Source organism: Balaenoptera ricei, chromosome 11 (genome assembly GCF_028023285.1).
Source record: "Balaenoptera ricei isolate mBalRic1 chromosome 11, mBalRic1.hap2, whole genome shotgun sequence".
NCBI lineage: Eukaryota > Metazoa > Chordata > Mammalia > Artiodactyla > Balaenopteridae > Balaenoptera > Balaenoptera ricei.
In genome coordinates, this window is record NC_082649.1 from 105,825,321 (window position 1) to 105,846,419 (window position 21,099).

At 50.0% G+C, this 21,099-nt stretch overlaps 1 protein-coding gene and 1 pseudogene across 2 annotated transcripts in view; one reads left to right on the top strand and one right to left on the bottom strand.

Annotated features, from left to right (window-relative positions):
• The window catches only part of PODXL2 (podocalyxin like 2), a 32,866-nt gene extending 15,347 nt beyond the window's left edge, over positions 1 to 17,519 (bottom strand). For both annotated transcript variants that reach the window (XM_059940519.1, XM_059940518.1), the window contains exons 1-2: positions 17,394 to 17,519; positions 11,631 to 11,909 (exon numbers count right to left, since the gene is read on the bottom strand). In XM_059940519.1, the coding sequence (XP_059796502.1) occupies positions 11,631 to 11,909; positions 17,394 to 17,472 (358 nt within the window). In that variant the 5' untranslated portion in view covers positions 17,473 to 17,519. The remainder of the gene's footprint in view (positions 1 to 11,630; positions 11,910 to 17,393) is intronic.
• Positions 9,789 to 10,285, top strand: LOC132374246 (large ribosomal subunit protein eL29-like; annotated as a pseudogene).
• Positions 17,520 to 21,099: the final 3,580 nt, after the last annotated feature.

The window sequence follows — 21,099 nt, forward strand, 5'->3', positions numbered from 1 at the left end:
TGGATTCAGTGAGATGAACCTGGGCACCACCAACAGTACAAACACCCCGTTAATTTGAGCTCTTCCTCCACTACCAACATTAAAGGAATGCTCATATTGTTAAATCATAAGAGAAAACAGCAGCACTCTGGAAGTGCGCTCCACAAACGAGGAGCACAGTAAACACCTGAGTGGTAAGCCAGGATCCAGGAAAGAGGGCCAGGCAGGAAATGACCAATCGTCTATTGACAAGCCTGCATATGATCTGAATATGGGAAATGCCTCCTACACCAGAAATGAGAACTAATGGGAGGCCCACCGGGGGCATAGACTACGGAAGTATGACAGGAGGTGACACAGGGGCGGCTGGGGGACAGACCCTGGTGGGATGAAAACGGGGGTCCCAGGGGAGTGGACGGTGGGACTGGATCCAAATGTGAATGCAGACTAACAAGCAAAGAAACTGAGCCTTGTCCAAGAGTAACCGCGGTCTGATGAATTGAGAAAGAAAAACCGTGTATGACATTCCTTCCAAAAATGCAGAACCTGAATCTAATTATGGGGAAACACTAGACAAACCAAAATTGAGAAGTATTCTACAAAATAACTGGCCTGTCTCCTTAAAAAAACAAACATCACAATCATGAAAGACAGACTGGACAGACTGGAGTGTTCCAGAATAAAAGATACAAAAGACACATGAGAACTAAAGGCAGTACATGATCCTGGACTGAACAGTGAACTGGAAACAGTAACTTTTTTTTTTTTTTTTTTTTGCTACTAAGGACTTTGCTGGGAAAACTGGCAAAGTTTGAATAAAGTTTGTAGTTATATAACAGTATTGTATCCATGTCAATTTCCTGATTTTGATCACTGTACTGTGGTTTGGTAAGAGAATGTCTTTGTTAAGAAATACACACTGAAGTACTTAAGGGTCAAGGGGAATTTTGCCTGCAACTTACTGTCAAGTGATTTAGGAAAAACTCTTGTCTATACGTCCATATATACATACACAGAATAACAAAGCAAATGTGACAAAATGTTAACAATGGGGGATCTAAGTGAAGGGTATATGGGAATTATTCTTGTAAGTTTTCTGCAAATATAAAGTTACCCACCAGAAAACAGAGAAGGCAGGGGACAGGGCAGGCTATGTGGACTAAGAGTTTCAGACCTCCAGGAGAAAGGAATACAGGTGCCACAAGGCAGGTGAACAATCCCAGTGGGGAAGGAGGGGAGCGTTCGTCCCACTCAGGTGTCCACAGGAGGAAGACCAAGATTCCAGAGATTAGCGACCTTGGAGGAGTGAGGAAGCCTCAGCACTCATCTTGCAGGGACCAGGAGTAAAATGACAATGGAGGAAAAGGAGACGGATGGAGATGGGCAGAGTGAAGAGGCAGGAGGAGAGGACTAGTGGGAGGAGGGAGGAGAGGACCGCAGGGAGGGGGAGGAGGGGACCGGAGGGAGGGGGAGGAGGGGACCGGAGGGAGGGGGGAGGAGGGGGCCGGAGGGAGGGGGGAGGAGGGGGCCGGAGGGAGGAGGGGAGGACTAGAGGGAGGTCGTGGAGAAAATGCACCAGAAATTGCAGGATGACGGGAGGGAATGGGTCTCCTCCCCAGGCAAGGCGGCCCCTGCCAGCGCTCCGGTCTCCAGGAGCAGCATCAAGGATGGCCTGATGCCCCAAATCCTGGACACCGGACCAGAGTCCTGTGCACTGACAGCCCCGTGGACACGGACAGTGGTGCTCCATCCTGCTAAGAGCCCAGGCTTTGCCCTCCTTTTCCACCTGCTTCAGGCGTCAGAGTAGGGCTCCACAAACCCCAACAGCCTGTCAGGGACAAACACACCACATATCTGGACACAGGTGTGAGCAGGCAGAGATGCCCAGGAGACATGTTCGAGACAGCCTGAAAGCGAGTCAAAGCCTGTCCCTGTGCCCCAGAGGGCGGTCACAGCGCAGGCAATGGAGAGACAGTAAAGGTCCCTCACAGAGCAGGTCCCCCAGGCGGAGGTTCCAGCTTGGCCTCAAAGGGTGGAGGGTCAAGGAGTGGCCAAGCTGCCCGGGGCTCAGCCAACCAGGTGCCCTCACTATCCCTGAGATACCAGAGGCCCACCTGGGACCTCGTCCAACGCACCCGCTCCCATTAGCTCCCCTGCCTGAAACACCGGCCAACAGTGCGGGGAGCAGCAGCACCCCCAAGTGGCTTCGCTGGAAACGACACCTTCCCCAGAGCGCTTCGGAACATCAGGCCTGCACATTCCAGAGTGGGGCCCTGTGACATCAGCAGGCCCACAGCCCTGCTTTCACAGATGCAGAGCAAAGCTCAGAGAAGGGATGACACTTGCTCTGCGTGGTGAGGCCCAGACCTGTTGCAGCTGTAAAGCTGCCAACCTCAGGTTCTCGTGTGGTCGAAGCCAGTCTCTCAAGACACGTTCCCGGTCAGCCAGGCAGCGCCAGAGCTAGCTTCAGCTGACGCAGCGGCATCACCCCCTTGGTCCCGATCCTCTGAAGCTGGGCTTCGGTCACCAGCCTGGGTGACATGTAAGAGCCAAGGCCAAGCTTCAGAGTTCTGCAAGCGGGGCTGGAATTCTGGGTGACCGGCCCGGGGGCTCCGCAAAGCCACCGCTCTGGAACGTGAGGCTAAAATGAATGACATAAGGGATGCACAACCCTGGGCCCACAGAGGCACTCTTTCCTCCCCTGAAAGTCACCTGCAGGTTCTGCATCCCAGAGCTCAGCACACAGCCAGGCACACCGGTGTGTGCTCAGGTGTAGTTGCGGCGGGACCCCGAGGAGTCCAGGGTCCTGACAGCAGAAGAACCTGGGAGGTTCCCTGACGGGCCTTGGCCCTTGGCCGAGGCATGATGGCATTGCTATAAGTTACTTTAATGGTGACTCAATAGAGCGAATTTCTTATTTATCTTTATTCCAACACAAATAAAATTGTACAGACTGTAAATGGCAGAATTATGTATGTATGTATACATAATATGTATACATACTATGTATGTACGCATAAGGGCAAATTATTCAGAAGGGAATTTTTAGACAACGTCTAGAAAGATGGGCTGCAATCTTCTTCAAGAACATGTCTTGGCCTCCTTAGGGAGACATTTCTGTGTCATTGGCTTTTTTTCTCCCCAATTTCCTTAAATCCAACTGGGATGGTTCGCTTACAACTTAAGCCCATTTCTGTTTTATCTGCTAAATGAGGAGAACCTGGGAAGCATCTTCCTCAGGGGGAAAAATCCCTACATATTCTCTTAGTTGCCCCAGTTTAGCCTTCTTTTCCTGGGGCTACATAACCGTAATTATTCCTTATTCTCAACCCTTCCCCTTGTCATTTATCTCCTCTTGTGAAAATTCTGGATTTGCCAGTTTTAAGGGTGGTCATGAAATCAAAAGAGTAGGCATGCAGTAAATGTCTGGTGAAGGGACTGTTAAACACTGAACACGATTGACGAACCGGAGGCTAACAGATCAGAGGGTAAAGGAAGATCTCTTAACTCACCCAGCGTCGGCACTTAAGCTGCGTCTAGGCCTTTTTGTTTTTCTCTTAATCTCACTACAGTGCTGGTTTTTGTTCCCTAAATAGATCATGTCGCATTTTTTTCCTCCTAATACTTCACCCCAGTTTTGTAGGTCTTTTTCACTTTTTGTCAAGGTTGCACTGGATGTTATTTCTGCCTTCCAGGGTGGCCATCCTCTCATGTGACCTTCGGCCTCAGCTGAAACGGTAATGAACTGATTCCTCTCTTTAAGACAAGGAATTAAAACAGGCATCAGGGCCACTGGCCTTGAAAGATCACTTTAAACATCCCTTTAGGTTAATGTCAAATCACTGAAAATTGTCCCCTGAGTGCAACACGCAAGCCAGTTATTCAACTGAGTGTTAATATTTACAAAAACATTCACAAAATTCACAATAGATTTGTATAAAACAGAGGTGCAAGGGAAGCTTTCAGTAAATTAAACATGACTTTTTAATGGTCAACCTCAGTAGTCATCAAAGAAACGTAAATTAAACCAGATGATAAACCTTTTGGACTACCAACCTGACAACATAGGAGTGCATTTAAGGACCATACTCGGTACCGGGTGAGCGCGGGAACAGGCACTCCACCTGCTGCTGATGGGAACAGAAATCGGGCCACAGTCTGGAGGGGAAAGCATGAACAAAAAGCTGTGAAGGGCTTCCCTGGTGGCGCAGTGGTTGAGAATCTGCCTGCCAATGCAGGGGACACGGGTTCGAGCCCTGGTCTGGGAAGATCCCACATGCCGCAGAGCAGCTGGGCCCGTGAGCCACAATTACTGAGCCTGCGAGTCTGGAGCCTGTGCTCCGCAACAAGAGAGGCCACGATAATGAGAGGCCCGCGCACCGCAATGAAGAGTGGCCCCCACTTGCCACAACTAGAGAAAGCCCTCGCACAGAAACGAAGACCCAACACAGCCATAAATAAATAAATAAATAAATAAATAAACCAAAAAAAAAAAAAAAAAGTAAAAAAACACATGTTGCTAGGCTCTACCTAAAAATAAAAAAAAAAAGCTGTGAAGACAAACATCCTGATCCTGTCACTTGTCTTCTAGAAACGCACTCTAAGGAAACAATTAAGGAAGCTCATGATGATTCAGTGTCAAGGATTCCCGTCAGGGCACAGCTCATGGGACAATCCTGCTTTCACATGGCAGGGGGCAGCCCGTCCACACTTGGGATGCCAATTCGGCCTCAAAGCTGAGGCTGGAGAACTGTGTCTACTGCCTGGGAAAGATGTGCGTAAGTGAAACCGCAAGATCAGTACCCTCGAATTCCATTTTTCATAAAGGCATATTTTATCTGTTTTCTATATGGGTAGAAAGTCCAGTAAGAGACACACCAAAATGTTACTGTTCCCAAACTCTGGGTTGATGATGGGGTTATGAATTTTTTTTTTTTTAACTTGTTGCATGTTTCTGATTTTCATACAATGATACTACTAGCGTAAAACAAAAATATGGGGCTTTTTTCGTTTCCTTTCTTTTTTTGGTGTCCAGGTGAAGTGCTACCGTCAGGAAACATGCCTGAAGTGTGGGCAGTGACCCGGAAGGTCAAATCATTGCATAACAGATATGACCCAACAAGACCGCTGTACTGAAACCATTTCCACACCCCAGCAGACAGCTGCTCTGATGATCTGGTTTCCACAAATTCACTCCAGGCGAACAGTAACTGAAGTGCTGTGAGGGAGGAGCTCACACAGAGAAGGAGCGGGTCCTGAAGCAGAGACCTCAGAGCTGAGAGCCGCTCTGCCATCACTCACCTGCACAACCTCAAACCACCCATAAACCTCCCTAAGCCAGTCGCCTCTGCCATGAGACAGTAATACTCAGGCTGCTTTTAAGGCTGCATCAGGTCGCCGTGAGGGAAAAAAGAACTGTATGTGACAATGACTGAGGAAACATAAGCACTTAGGAATGTCCCTACTCAAGGGCATCATTTCATCCCCCTTTCTGTTAATGGCACCTTGATTCTCCTCTGGGGGGCCCTCCTCCCCTCTTCTTGGTCCCGGAGTGTGGGGCCGTACCCCCTGGCTTCAGGGGGCTTGGGACCCAGATTAGACCAGACCAACGAGCCTCCACCTGAGTCTTCCCCAGAAGTGCTGGGGCTGCTAAGTGACAGGAGGATGAGAGCAGAGTGATGGAGGGCCTCGCTCAGCTACCACACAGAACGACCGCCTAAGAGTGAACCGACGAGGGGACGCAAAGCACGATGGGCTGAGACAGCTTCTGACGCCGTTTCAACACCTGGACCCCACCTGCCTGGGCTGGAAACCGATCCCTTACAAGCCGATACACACCCCTCTCTCACACAGGTCTGCGGGCCTGTTTGAGTTGGGTTTCTAGAACGTGCCAACCCCAAAGAGTTATCTCTTGTCCTGTAGAACACTAATTAGCTTGCTCACTAGGAAGATGAAAGCTGCATGCAGAGAATGTTACTAAGGAGACTGGAAAGCGAAAGGGGTGAGGCGGCAGCAGGACAGTTTTGAGATGGAGAGGTAACCTGGGAAACTATTCCTAGTCACTAACAGTTTCCTAGTCACTAACAGTTTTCCATGAATTAACTGATCAGGCTTCAGGCTGGCTGGATTAGCTGGCAGAGTGGTGATTTATGTTCCACTTCTTTTCCCTACTTTGTAGACACCACTCTTCCCACCCGAAATGTCAGAGAATCATAATATTTTAAAGCTGGAAAAGACTTCAATCTATCACTCCCACGGTCTCACTTTCAGATGAGGAGACTGAAGGCAAGATTAGAAAAGGGACCCACACAAGGTCACGGCCCTCATCACTGGCCAGGCAGCTGCTCTGCCGTCGGGCCCCCAAGGATTGCTGCTACAGGAGGAGAAGGCGCCAGCTCCAGTTCTTCCAGGCCCAACGAACTAGAATGAGACGCAGAACAGAGCTCCAGTGACAATCAGAGGCACTGGTTCCTCTCTGACACACACCACCCATGTGCTCTCAGGGCAAGACCTGCTCGGGAGGCCCTGATCCAGACTCAGCTCTGCCGCACACAAGCCGTGTGACCTTGGGCAAAGCTAACAAGCTTTCTTGGCCTCAGTTTCACCACGTGTGAAGCAAAGACAGTAACTGCTGCCTTGCTGACCCCACAGAGCGGCTGTGAAGTTCGGTGAGCTAAGCAAAGAGAAAACGCTATGAAAAAATGGCGGTAACTCCGACACAAAACCTAAGACGTTACTGCTGGTCTCTAGTAAAACTGCTGAACTGAGAGGCAACACAACAGAAAGAGCCAAGGCTCTGGAGTCTGACAACTCGGGTTTGAATTCTGGTTCTTACGCTCATGGAGCTGTTACCCAAACTCCACAAGCCTCAGTTTGTCCACTGGTCCAATGGGAGTAACAATACAGACTTAACTGTTTCTCTGAAGATTAAAGGAGGGAACACTCTACAACACCTGACTTGGCGCCTGGCGCAACTCGGCATTCAATTCCCAGGTCGGATGTCCTCATTATTAAAGGACCCGCCCCGAGGCTGGACCGTCGGCAGCACGGCCCCCAGCTCTCACAGCCACTGCTGCACGGAGCGACCCCCGTCCCCAGGGGCCTGTTAGGTTGGCACTGAACTCTGGGCAGACTCCCCACCCTGGCAGGCCCTTTGCAGGCCTCTCTCTTTGTCCCCCCGACCTGAGCAGCAAACGCCACGAGCGATGCCCTCCTTCCTCCGAGACCCCTGGCGGGAAGCCTCTGACTTCCCGGGTTGGGGGCAGAGGGCGGGAGGAGGGGCACACAGGGTCCCTTCCTGTACACACCAGCCCCACAGCCCGAACACTCGGCCTCTGTCGCGTCCTCAGAGCACAGCGTCGGGTGCTGTGAGAAGACGGAGGCAGGAATGAGCAGGCTGACCTCAGGGCCGTCGCCAGCACAGGGACGTCCCCACTGGCGGATGAATTAGGAAAAGGTGTGCCTTCCATCCAGCCCAGGGCCTGGTGAGAGGTACACAGACTGGACTTCAGCCCCTGGGCCAGGGCACCACCAGCCCAGCCACCTGCAGTGGCCCCGTCACCTGGGGAGCTGGAAGAGCCTCTCAGAGGCCGCAGCTCTCCAGATAAGTGCTGAAGCAGGACACAGCCCAGCAGGCAGTCGGGGTGGAGAGGAACACGCTCAGCAGGTGGGACAGGGTGTAAGGGCGTCGTGGGCTTGGGGGATGGGCCTGAGCCACTGTCAGTAAGAGAACACTGATTCTCAATGCAGCCCCATCGCGCACCAGCGGTGACCTTGGGCAAAGCACTTAGCGGCCCTGTGCATCAGTCCCACGTCTGCCATGCAGGGCGGACAACAGGCTAATGAGACGACGCAGTTGCAGGAGGGGAGGAGATGGGGCCGGGGGTAAGGCTGGGCTAGACTGTCAAGGGCGTTTTCTGCAGCGCTAAGACGTTTGGCCTTTATTCCCTGGCCCCCTTTCTGCACACATCTCCTCGGGGTGTTGGAGAAGACTGAGCTGAGGAAAGGGCAGGACGGTGGGCAAACAGAGCAGCAGGAAAGGAGCGAAGACGGAGCCCTCCCCGCCCCCCTCACCAGGGCATGCACATCCCCAACCATCAGGCGTGAACAGCAGACACAGGAAACACACCCGCATGGAGCTGGCATGAGGACCTGGTCACACTCAGTGAGCCCCAGAGAAGCCACTGGGAGAAGAGAAACGACGTGAGAGAAAAAGAAGGGGGGACGCACGGGGGTGGGGCAGTGGGCAGACTAAACGGAGCCCGTCCAGGCCCAGGAGCACCCCACTGTGATCCGAGGACAGGCGGCGCACAGCTGCTGCCTCCAGACCGAGGCTCTCGAACGACGACGGCTACCCTCACACTAAAATCCCAAGAGTATGGACAAAAGGGAAGACCCCAGTACACAGCACTGTCTAGCGCGAGGGGAAAGTGCACTTCTTTTCAACGAGGAGAGGACAGATTTATCAGGAACGCTGCTGTAGCTATAGGCCTGCTCTCCGGGGAGATGAGCTCGATCATCACCCTACACCACAGCGCAAACAGACGACAGCTGGCAGAAAGAGTTACAAGTAAAATTTAAGCTGAAAAAGAATACAAGAAATAAAGGAGCATCTATCTCATGGAGGGAAAGGCTTTTCTAAACATAAAGAAAAACACATAAAAACATTCCAAAAGAAAGGTTGTCAAAGCTTATAAAACTCTTCACTTATGTATGTCAAATATTACTATAATAAAAATAAAATTAATTACTAAACTGGAAAAAATTTTTCTATTTTTGTCAAAGAAAAGGTTAGTATCCTCTTTATAAGAAGATTTGTACTGTGATAAAAAAAATTAAAGCCTCAATAGAAAAAAAAGGAAAAGTAATAATAACAGCTAATATTTTCAGAGTACTTAACGATGTGTTAAGCACTTTAAACGTACTATTGCATTTAAACCTCACGACACTGTGATACTATTTCCTACAAGACAAAACTGAGTCTTAGGTTGTTACCTGCCAAATATCACATAGCTATTGAATAGTAGTGCTGGAACTTTGGAATCTGCCCAACTCCAAAGCTTGCTCTTAACTGCACTTGCTTCAAATAAAAAAAAACGATAAATGGTCACAATGAATATAATATATTCAGTGTGTATGGGTTTCACTTACACATGCTTCAGTTAAAATTTACTAGTAATCAAAGGCTATTATAATTTTGCCTATCAAATTGACAAAAATCTCCAAGTGACAAAATTCAGTGATGGGAAGGGGTCAAAATCTGGCACTCATTTCCCTCTCTGACGGGTACGCAAACTGGAGCAACCTTTCTGGAGGTCACCTGGGAAATACTGAACAAGCGCCTGTGCAAAGATTCCCATCCTCTGTGTCAGATACACCCCACTCCCAGGCGCACTCCCCACCCTTCTCCACCCCATCCTCTGCCCGGGGACCGACCCAGTGAATCACATGAACCGGGCCACATCCCTGCTTCCTGACCGGACTCCTCCACAGAGGCAGGGGAAGGAGAGCAACGGGGACCCTGGCAGGAGACGGGAGGAGCCAGAGGACGGGCATCTATCTTCCACTTTCTTCCCCGTCGCCTCACTGCTCGTGTCAGGACCACTGCTCCCCATCCCTCTGTCCTCACGGGCTCCTGTCATCTGTCCCTTTCTTTGTCCCTTGGGTGTGGGGCGCTGAGCGCTCCTCTGCTGGCAGCCCTGAACTCCTCTGGGTTTGCCATCCCCTGGTAAGTCCACTGGTCTATAAATAAACCTCCTTGGTCTCTTCTGGCCCCAGGCGCTTCGGGATCCGCGGGCCCCAGTGCAAACATGGCCAAGCCCGAGAACCACACCACGCACAACCAGTCCCGAAAATGCCACAGAAACGGCATCAAGAAACCCCGATCACAACGATACAAATCTCTTAAGGGGGTGGACCCCAAGTTCCTGAGGAACACACACTTTGCCAAGAAGCACAACAAGAAGGGCCAGAAGAAGATGCAGGCCAACAACGCCAAGGCCATGAGTGCACTGCTGAGGCTATCAAGGCTCTCGTAAAGCCCAAGGAGGTCAAGTCCAAGATCCCAAAGGGCCGCGCCCGCAAGCTCAGTCAACTTGCCTACACTGCTCACCCCAAGCTCGGGAAACGTGCTCGTGCCCACATCGCCAAGGGTCTCAGGCTCTGCTGGCCAAAGTCCCAGGCCAAGGCTGCAGCGGCAGGTGCAGCTGCGGCTCCAGCTCCGGCTCCCAAGGGTGCCCAGGCCCCCACAAAGGCTACAGAATGGAGGCCTTTATCTGCCAATGTGAGGACAGAAGGACTGGTGTGACCTGTGGGCTGCTGTCTGCACGGGGCTGGTGTCCTCCTGTGCTATTGGTACAAATAAACCTGAGGAGGATCTGTCAAAAAACAAACAAAAAAACAAACCACAACCTCCCTGGATTACCTTAGTTTGACTGTGTCTTCTGTTTCTGGGTGGGATGCTCATTGATACATCTTTAGACCTAGCAATTTTACTCTAGAAATTTATCCTAAGGAACAACCAGAAAAGTGCAAAAATATATAGAGATACTTGTAGCATCGTTAAAACTGGAAACAAACTGAATAGTCAATACAGGGAACCGTCTCATACTGAGGGTCATGATCCACACGAAGAAACACTAGGCAGTCACTGAAAACCAAGTTACAAAAGAATAGTTAATGATGTGAAAATAAATTTAAGAAATATTTTAAGTGGAAAAAATGATTCCCATTTGCATATAAGAGAGACTAGACGGATGTACCCCAAACTACTAGCATTAATTATCTTTCAGTTGTGATGTCATGGGTGGGTTTTCTTCCTTGTGTTGTTTTTGTATTTGTCATGTTTTCTACAGTCTTCATGTATTATTTTCGTAATTACAGAACATAAATCCAAAATACTATGTATTTGAAAAAGGAAAGTCAGTGCTAAATTCTGGAACAGCCCACCCCCAGGCACGTGCACACACAGTTTGACAGTCCAGTGCTTAAAAACGGGCTCCTGCCGGCCAAGAACGTTCGCACAGCTGCCGTAGCTGGAAGCACGGCAAGCACGCTCTGCTGCACCTGCAACCAGCCCACAGCTGCGTGCGCCGCTGCTCCAGGCCTCGGGCTTGCTCTGTGAGCCAGACCCCAGCTCTGGTGCAGGGCCGAGGGAAGGGCACCTAGAATGCCTTGTGGGGCTCTGAGACCCAAGGAGGGACACGGGATCTGCTGACCTCCGGGAACCTTAAACAGAGACAATACAGCACAGAAGGGGGAAAAAACAAACAAAACCCGAGACCTTGGACAGACCTAGGCTTGAATCAGGACTGATCATCTCGACAGCTGTATGACCTCAGGTGTGCTTTCACCTCTCTCAGCCTCGGTTTTCTGACGTTTAAGACAGGAATAACATTCTTTACCTCACAGCCTATAAGCATTACACTGAATTATATGAGCACAGAAGTAAATATTACAAAAGTAAAAAGGGCCTCCTGGGCCAGTAAGACCCTCAGAGCCCAGAGACCTGGCTTTGAGGTGCAGGTGGACAGCAGAGGGTGAAAGCGGGTCGGGAGGGAGAGGAGATGATCTGGCCGAGGAAAGGGCTGTTTGGCATTGTGCCAGGCCTCTTGGCGGCTGTGAGCAGCACACATCTTAGGGGAGAGCGCTACCTGCAGTGGGTCCCAGGTCCAGACTAGAGTCGTTCAGCACCTCCTCCTCTTCCCAGAAGTACTGCGGCGGCTGCAGGATGCGGGACTCTTCGCTCTCTTCGCTGGCGAAGCCAGAGCCAGGGGCTCCCAGGCCAGCCCCCAGTCCCATGGCCTCGCTGGGCTCCTCCGAGTCCAGCGGCTCCAGGCCAGTGGGCAGCAGGAGGTCCAGCAGGGAGGTGGAGGTGAGGCCCTCCGGGCCAGGCTCCTCGGACCCGGCTGCACACGTGACCAGGGATGCTCCTGCACAGACATGAAAGCCGGTGGTTAAGAAGGAAGGGCGGCACAGGGTTGAGACCCATCTCCAACAGCCAAGAGCCCAGGGGTGAGGGCGGGGCTTCGGGGACACTCCTGACGCCAGGGGGCTGCGAGGGGATTCTGAGATGCTGTACTCATCTCCAAAAGGCCAAACTGCTTAGCCTTCCTTCCCTGTAGCAGGGGCAAAGGGGAGACGGGGAGATGGGCGGGAGAGAGGGAGGAAACATTTGCCGAGTACCCACTCTCCACCACGCTGTGTGGGTGCAGGGCAGCGGAGAAGAGGCCCTGCTTCCCTGGACCTTGTGGGCACACTGTTCTGCAGGCTCCTATCCTAGGCTGAACATTTTCCAAAACTGCATTAAGAATGTGATCTGTGTTTCAGCAACACACAGTCTTTAAGACCATGTGAGGGACTTCCTGGTGGCGCAGTGGTTAAGACTTTGTGTTCCCAAAGCAGGGGGCCTGGGTTCAATCCCTGGCCAGGGAACTAGATCCCACGTGCATGCCACAACTAAGATTTCATATGCCACAACTAAGGAGCCCAGGTGCTGCAACTAAGGAGCAGGTGAGCCACAACTAAGGAGTCCTCAAGCCACAACTAAGGAGCCTACGAGCTGCAACTAAGGAGCCCGCCTGCCTCAACTAAGACCCAGCACAACCAAATAAATAAATATTAAAAAAAAACAAAAAAAAACCATGTGAGGTCACAGGTCAAACTCATCCAGAGCTGGTAATGATACGTCTGTTTGGAATCTTGGACCCCTCTCTCCTAATTTACAAAACAAACAAACAAAAAACAATAAAATAAAGGGCATCTTTTTTCCTTCTCTCTCACTCCCATTCACTAAGAACAGGAAACAGTCCTCTTTGCTGGTTTCACAACATCATTACTAATTACACAAATATCACTAACTTGCTGTTAAGTCTTCCAGAAAGTTGGGTCTCAGTCTCCTCATCCGAAAAATGAGGAAAGTGGGTGAAATGACCTCCAAATTTTCTTTTCCAAAACTAACATTCAATGATGCAGGAAAGAGGGAATTTCAGGACTTATTTCCTACTCTGCGCCTATAGCGCACTATGACGTGGCTGAAGAGCAGTTCATAGAAATTTTTAGTGATGTTTAATAATAAAAATAAACGATAACACTATTGGTGCCACGTGCTAAATGCTTTGTAAGCGTTATCTGAATTTTAATCCTTATAAGCACCTTATGAAGTAGTAAACCCTAAGCTTGGCGGGTGCCCGCACAATGAGTGGCCACTAAGGAAGACAAGGGCTTTTCAGACTGAGAAATGAGTTTCTGAGAACTCAAAAACAGAGAACGTGTCTGGGGGGGACGGAGCCTTCGTACACTACGCACCAGTTGGACAACACAGGACCACGAATACACTTCTTAAGGAAAGCAGTCCGGGGTAGAGGGAAACGGGCGTAACAAAATAACAAGTGTGCTGAAGAGGATTAAATAGGTCTTGAGATCAGACACAGCAAGAGCGTGTGGCGCAGGAAAGCGCCCTGGCTTCCCGGCTGAATGACTCCAGGAGAGCGTCTGCCCCACCGGCACCCTGGTCTCCTCATCTGTAGAGCAAGACAAGAATTCCTCCAGCCCGCAAAGGCCACCCAGTGGCCACCCAGTGGTCAGCTCCATGCAGCGTATAAACTGCACTGCAAAAAGCACACTGCAGTCTACAATCATAAGTATCACGAAGGATAGAGAACCGGGACACTCTCGGCCACGAAGAGAATGCTTAAGAACAATAATGATATCTTCAAAGGCATTAAAACAAAAGGTTGATGTGAATAATAAAGATCAGTTATTCTATGTGACTTCAAGGAAAAAACTAGGACTAATGGGAAGAAACATAGACGGCATCAGAGTCTCGAACAGCCTTTAACAAGAAGCTGGTGACGCGTAAGGTCGCCTGCACCCACCCGCCTAACTCCTACTCCTGCTTCCACCCTCAGCTCGGAGCAGCCGCCCCGGCCCCTCGGGTCTCAGCTGGGCACCCACCACTACCATCGCCTCTGGACACATCACAGCACTTCCTCGCTGAACTGTAACAGACCACCTTACAGCCTCCCTCACTCAGCAGTGAGCACGGAGTCGAGCGTCCTGTGTCAGCTTCACCTTTGTCCTGCCGGGGCCTCGACAGTCGCTGAAATGTCACAGGAGCTCAAGACATGTTTGAGAGCGAATAAATCAACCCCCTCTGCTTTTACAGATGAGATAACTGAGGCCTCATGAGACTAAGGTCCAACAACCAGCCCACAGAAGCACTGTAATTAGCTGGTTTCTCCTCACTAAAAGGTCCTGCAGACGCTCCGTGAAGGAAGACCAGAAAGCTCCTCTTTATGTGCCCTTCTTCCAAAGGATAGGTAAGGAAGAGAGTACCCAGGATGGCACGGACGCCTCACAGGATTTAAGGAGCAAGGAAAGAGGCCAGACCTGAAGACTGAAGACACCCTCTCCTCCCAGCACTCTGCTCAGGGTCCCACGAGAAACCCAAACCATAGGGTGGCTCCTCTCCTGAAAGACCTCACGTTGGTAAAGTGGCCCCCTACATTTCACAAAGAAGCCCTTTTATTTCTATTTCTGCACGGACCCTATGTTTGGAAATAGTTCGTCGATCAACTGTACTCAGGTTAAGAGCTATTTTCTAATTTTTAGAAAGTTAGAATCATATAATATTGCCAATCAGATATGATGCCAATTAGGATCTACTTTGGTTTCAGGCAGGCGGCAGTACCTTACTGGAGCCAACGTCTGCATCAGACTTCCACTGCTCAGAGGAATGCGGCCCCCCTGAGTTCCTATTCTGTGCCACGTACTGCGCCAGGCCCTCTCTGGAGACGCAGAAATGAGCACAAGACAGCCTCTGCCCTCGGGGAAATAACCACTGTTTGGAAAACGTAATCCAAGTTTTATATAAAATACCAGCTGATACAACAGGTCTACTTTCAGACTTGGTATGCTCAGGGTTGGAGGAACCAAATTCTACAAGACAGTAATCTGGAAAAACTCATGCAGTCCAGGAAGAAAAAACTCAATTGATGAGAAATAATTAAATAACAAAAACTGTACAGGTTCCCAGGGCACCAGAGCAGCCGTCTTTGAGACGGCCAAGAGGAGAAGCTCCTTATCCACCTACTGGGAAAGACATTACTTAAGCCGTTTTAGAAAAGCACAATTGACTTTTAAGAATTCTTGGAAGTTTACCCTCCACAAAACCGCTGGAGGATCAAACACACTTTGCCTCGTCAAAACCCAACAGGTGTCTCTGCGAGCTGAACCGAGGTGTGATGGGAGAGGAGGAGTCGCAGCCGTGTGGGCCTCGGTCCTGCTGACCAGACCAGCCCGGACCGCAAGGAACCTGCATGTGCCCTCTCAGGGGAAGTCTGACCAGCAGTCCTGTTGACTTCCCACCTCTGGGGATAAAATACTTTTCAGTCGGTGAAGTTCTCTGCGCAGCGCACTGTGGTCCGGCGAATTCGCTGGGTCTATTCCCGACCATCTGCATGACTTAGGCGGGGTCCCCATTCTCTCAACCTCTCTCCTCCACCTGCCACAGTCCGTCCTTGTCTATCTTTCCCAACAGTCTGATAGGAATTAAAAGAGGTTCTGATAATTGTGCTGAAAAGCTGTGTGTGAAAAAGAGGAATCTGGTTTTTCATTCTTTCTGCGATAAACATTTCCATTTTCTTGAAGTTACTTTTCCCTCTGATGATTATTTTTTTTTATATAGACCTTGATATTTTCAAAAGCTTTCACAGTGGGTAACTATTTAGGTAATTACGAGAGATTACTTATTTTCAAGCTCACCCACCAAAACAGTAGCTGAGACCTAACCATTCTGTGTGTAATTGCTTTCGCATTTAATGACTAATCTGCCTTGAGACCCCCACCTGATTTTAACTTTCAGAATTACACTCCTTGTGATTTTTTTTTTTCCCTCTAGCACCTGTAATTTTCTGCTACTTCTATCACTCCCAGTGGAAAGGAGAGAAAAAGAAGGCACATGAAAAGGATTCCGGGATCAGCCTCAAAGAACTGAAAATCTGACCCAAACGAACTCAGAAAGAGGCGAACGAAGCAGGCTTATATCTTAAGGGGGTGGGGAAAACAAGGCCTCTCAATAATCCCCATGTTTTACCTCCCCTGCAATCTGCTCCTGATCCCAACACCCTTCTCTGATTTCCACCATCAGCCCACCCCACCCTTCCCCTAATCAGCAGCTCTGAAGTCCAGGGATCCCTCAGCCCTTGGCAGACACCCATTTGGGAGCTGCCCGGCAGCATCTGTCACGTGGCCCGCACCCTGGAGTGGCAGCTACAACAGAAATGGTCCAGCACCACCAACCTACCACACACACCTGGCTTGTGTGTCCTTGCAGGGTGCCCACACTATGGTGCGCAAGGGAGACACGCTGCTGGACACATGCCACCCAAGCACGGGGGTGATAACAGGCACATGGAGAGCGCGCCCCGGGGGCGGAGGCGGGAGGGGGGGTAGACGGAGCCAAGCTGCCCACGGTGATCCGTGGCTAGCCAGGAAGAGGCACCGTTAACAGCTGGGCATGGTCCTGACTCACTTCGCTGGCCAGTTCTGGGGTGGCTGCCACACAGAGAAAGAGTGGACAAGCGGTACTTATTTGGTGAGCCCCACCTTCTTCCAAAGAGGACTGAAGGTACGCAAGGACAGAGGTGGGGCAGCGTCTGAGACAAACACGGATGCCGTTTCTCATGCACATCACCTGGGTCCTTACTCATCCCGGACTGACGGTGCAGAAGGCGTCCCCTCGCTGAGCTGGGCGCAGGGACGCGCTCAGGGGCAGTGGCCCTTCCCCGGGATTTTGCACCACAGCCCAGGGCAGTGGCTGCTCTGCTGCCACCATCAAGCAGAGACCCCACCCCCCACCCCCGGAGCCGGGACACACACACACACACACACACACACACACACACGTGTGCACCACGAGCCCGCGGGCTGCCTACGCGGGGAGCGCCGCGGGACGAGTCCGCTGGACGGGAGCCAATGCAGGCACCCGGCGGGCGGGCGGGCGGGCGGGACCGTACGCGCATGCACACACGTGCACACACATGCGCGCGGGCACACCCCCCCAACGCTCCCCCCGCCCCGGAGGGCTCGCCGCGCTGCCAGGCCACGTCCTCGTGCGACCCGCCCCGCACACGCCGCTCCGTGGCCGTGGCCTGTCTCCCCGCGCCCCCCCCCTCGCCTTCACACCTGCCGTCACCTCCGCGCACGTGCCGGCACCGCGCTCGCCCCCCGCGGCCGTCACCACAGTCCGGGGCCCCGCGGCCCTATGTCGCCCGGACACGCACCGCGGGCCCCCGCCCCGCGCCGTCGGCAGCGCCCGGAGCGCGGACGGCCGCCCCGCCCCGCCGCCCGCCGAGACCGCGCGGCCCTTTGTTGGCGCGGAGCTGCCCAGCGCGCGCCCGCCGCCGCCCGCTCACCTCCGGCCAACAGCAGCAACAGCGGCAGCGGCAGCGGCAGCAGCGGCGTCTTCCCCGCGGCCCTCAGCAGCCGGCCCATGGTGCCGCGTCGCCGCTCCGCAGCCGCCTGGGCTCCTCAGGGCCGCGCGGGCGGCGGCGGCGGCGGCGGCGGCGGCGCGCGCACGCCCATTGGTCTGCGTGGCCGTCACTCGCCCCGCCCCTCCGCCCGCCACTGGCCAATCAGCGCCGCGGAGGCCGGGGGCGGGGCCGCGACGCCGGCGCCTTGCGCCTCGCACCTCAGACCTCGCGCTTCTGAGGCCCGCGTCCACCTGGCGCCCGGATCGTGGAGGAGGGGCGTGGCCCCAGCGCTGAAGGCCGCGCTCGCGAGACTATGCGCGGACCCGGCGCGGCAGCGGTCGCCCACCTGTGCGCCCCGGGCCCCATCGCAGCGCGGGTCCTCAACTTCCATGAGGGGTTGGTCCCTAGGCCGCGCCGGTGGACACAGGGCTCATTAACCACAGCCAGAAACGCATGCCTTTCTAAATAACTCTAGGATTGGGGGGTAAATCACAAGATAAATGTTACTTTGTTTATAAATTAACGACATTGAGAACGTTGCGTATCAAAATCCGAGGGGTGCAGCCAACAGTTCACAGAGGAGAGTTTATAGCCACAAACACATTTATTAGAAGACAGACAGTAAAAGTAAGCGAATTAAGTATTCAACTTAAGAGGCTTTAACACACACCTACACAGAGGAATCAGTAAGTTTCTATCGTTGAAATAACAAAAACCCAGTAGAACTGACTGCTAAAAGCCTGAGAAAGATGAATAGAGCACACAAATCTTTAGCATCCAGAAAAGGACATAAGTGAATACCATTAGGAATGAAAAAGGGAACAAAACTACAAAAAGACGATTTTAAAATTATAAGCAAAACTTGACACATATCAATACAAAATTTAAAATCTAATTGAAATGGATACTTTTAAGGAAAACACAAATTACTGATTCAAGCAGTAGAAAAGCTAAACAACCAACAATGGGGAAAGATAAAAAGATAATTTAAAACATCTCCTCTTAAAAAAGACATATCGCTCCTTTGGAGTGAGTGCATTCTGTCAAACCTTCAACAAATAAACTCCGCCTGAACAAAGTTAGAAAGCTTCCCAATTCACTTTATGAAGTTGGAATAACACAAATAGAAAAAAAACCCTAAGCCAATCTTACTAAACACAGATGCAACTTTCACAAAAAAATATGAGCAAGGTGATTGCTGCAATGTATTAAATATGTTAATATGTCATGATTAAGTGGGGCTTACCCTAGGGATGCAAGATTGGTTGAGTGTTAGAACCCTAACCTAAACAGACGTTTCTCCAAAGAAGACACAGATGGCCAACAAACACATGAAAAGATGCTCAACATCACTAATTATCAGAGAAATGCAAATCAAAACTACAGGGGCTTCCCTGGTGGCGCAGTGGTTGAGAATCTGCCTGCCAATGCAGGGGACACGGGTTCGAGCCCTGGTCTGGGAGGATCCCACGTGCCGCGGAGCAACTAGGCCCGTGAGCCACAACTACTGAGCCTGTGCGTCTGGAGCCTGTGCTCCGCAACAAGAGAGGCCACGATAGTGAGAAGCTCGCGCACCGCGATGAAGAGTGGCCCCCACTCGCCACAACTAGAGAAAGCCCTCGCACAGAAACGAAGACCCAACACAGCCAAACAATAAATAAATAAATAAAATTAAAAAAAAAAACACATATGGAAATTAAAATATTGTGGTATTGAATCTGGAATAGATGCATAAACAATGAAATGAAACAGAGAGGTCAGAAACAGACCACTGTACACATGAAAATGTTTTACAGAGGAAGCTTTTCAACATAGTGGAGAATAGATATTTACTCAATAGTCAATTACTTTGTCAATTAATCTGAAAATATAACGTTAGATCCATATTTCACATCATACATCATACCCATTAGACTGAAGTACTAAATCTAATCATTTAAAAAGTTGCTTTAAATATTGGGAAGTAATATAGGTCATTTATTAACCAAACACAAAAGGCATAATGGAAATGATTGAGATATACGACCATATGAAAATGAACACCAAACATTAAAAGAAAAATTAATACCAATTTTTCATAAACTCTTCCAAAAATCAGAAGTGCAGGAAACACTTCCAAACTCATTCTATGAGGTCAGTATTACCCTGATATCAAAACCAGACATAGACGTTACAAGGAAAAAATCGCAGACCAATATCTCTTATGAACATAGATACAAAAATACTCTACAAAGTACTAGCAAACCAAATCCAGCAACATATAAAAAGAGTTTTATACCATGGCCAATGAGATCTACCTCAGGAATGCAAGGTTAAAATTTAACATCTGAAAACCAATTCACCCTATCAATAGAATAAAGGCCAAACCCCACATGATCATCTCAATAGATGGAAAAAAAGCATTTGACACAATTCAACACCCTTTCATGACAAAAACACTCTAGAAACTAGGAATAGAAGGGATTCTTACTCAACCTGATAAAGGGCATGTTACCCCACTGCTAACATCACGCTTAATGGTGAAAGACAGAGCTTTCCCCCAAGACCAGCAACAAGACAAGGCTGTCAAGTCTCGCCACTTCTATTCCATGTTGTACTGAGGTTCCAGCCAGACAAGTAGGCAAGAAAATGAAATAAAAGGCATCCAGAGTGGAAAGGAAGAAGTAAAACCACCCTCATTCATAGATGACATAATCTTGTACATAGACGATCCTAGGTTTTCATCCACTAAAAAAACTATTGGAACTAATAAATGAGCTCAGCAAGGTAGCAGGATATAAGATCAATATACGATAATCAAATGTATTTCTATACACTGTGTGGTAAGCAGAATCATGGCTCCCCAAAGATGTCCCTAATCTCCAGAACCTGTGAATACATTACCTCACGTGGAAAAGGGGACTTTGCAGATGTGATTAAGTTAAGGATATGGGATGAGACATGATCCTGGATTATCTAGGTGGGCCCAGTGTAATCACGAGGGTTCTTACAATGGAAAGAGGGAGGAAGGAGAGTCAGAGTCAAGGAAAAAGAGGACAACAAAAGCCGAGCTCAGAGTGATGCAATTTCTGGCCAAGGAACGCAGGGATCCCCTAGAAGCTGGAAAAGGCAAGTAAAGGAATTTTCACCCAGAACCCTGCTGACACCTTGATTTTACCTCAGTGAGACCTATTTCAGACTTCTGACCTCCAAAACTGTAAGATGATAAACTTGTGTTATTTTAAGCCACTGAATTTATAGTAATTTGCTATAGCAGAAATAGGAAACATACAAACTGCAATAGAATAAGAAAATTCCATTTACAACTTAGGAATAAATCTAATAAAATAAATACGAAACTACAAACACTGCTGAAAGACGTTAAAGAACACCTGTGTAAGTGGATGGACATTCCATTTCATGCATCAGAAGAAATGAAATTGTTAAAATCGTAATCCCCAAGTTGATCTACAGACTCAGTGCAATCCTCATCAAAATCCCTCGTGGCTTCTTTGCATAAATTGCTAAGCTGATTCCAAAATTCATATGTAAATTCAAAGGGTCCAGAATAACTGAAACAATCTTAGAAAGAAAAACAAAGTTGGCACCAGCACAAAGATAAGCGTATCCTTGGAATAAAACTGAGAGTTCAGAAATCAGTCCTCACAGT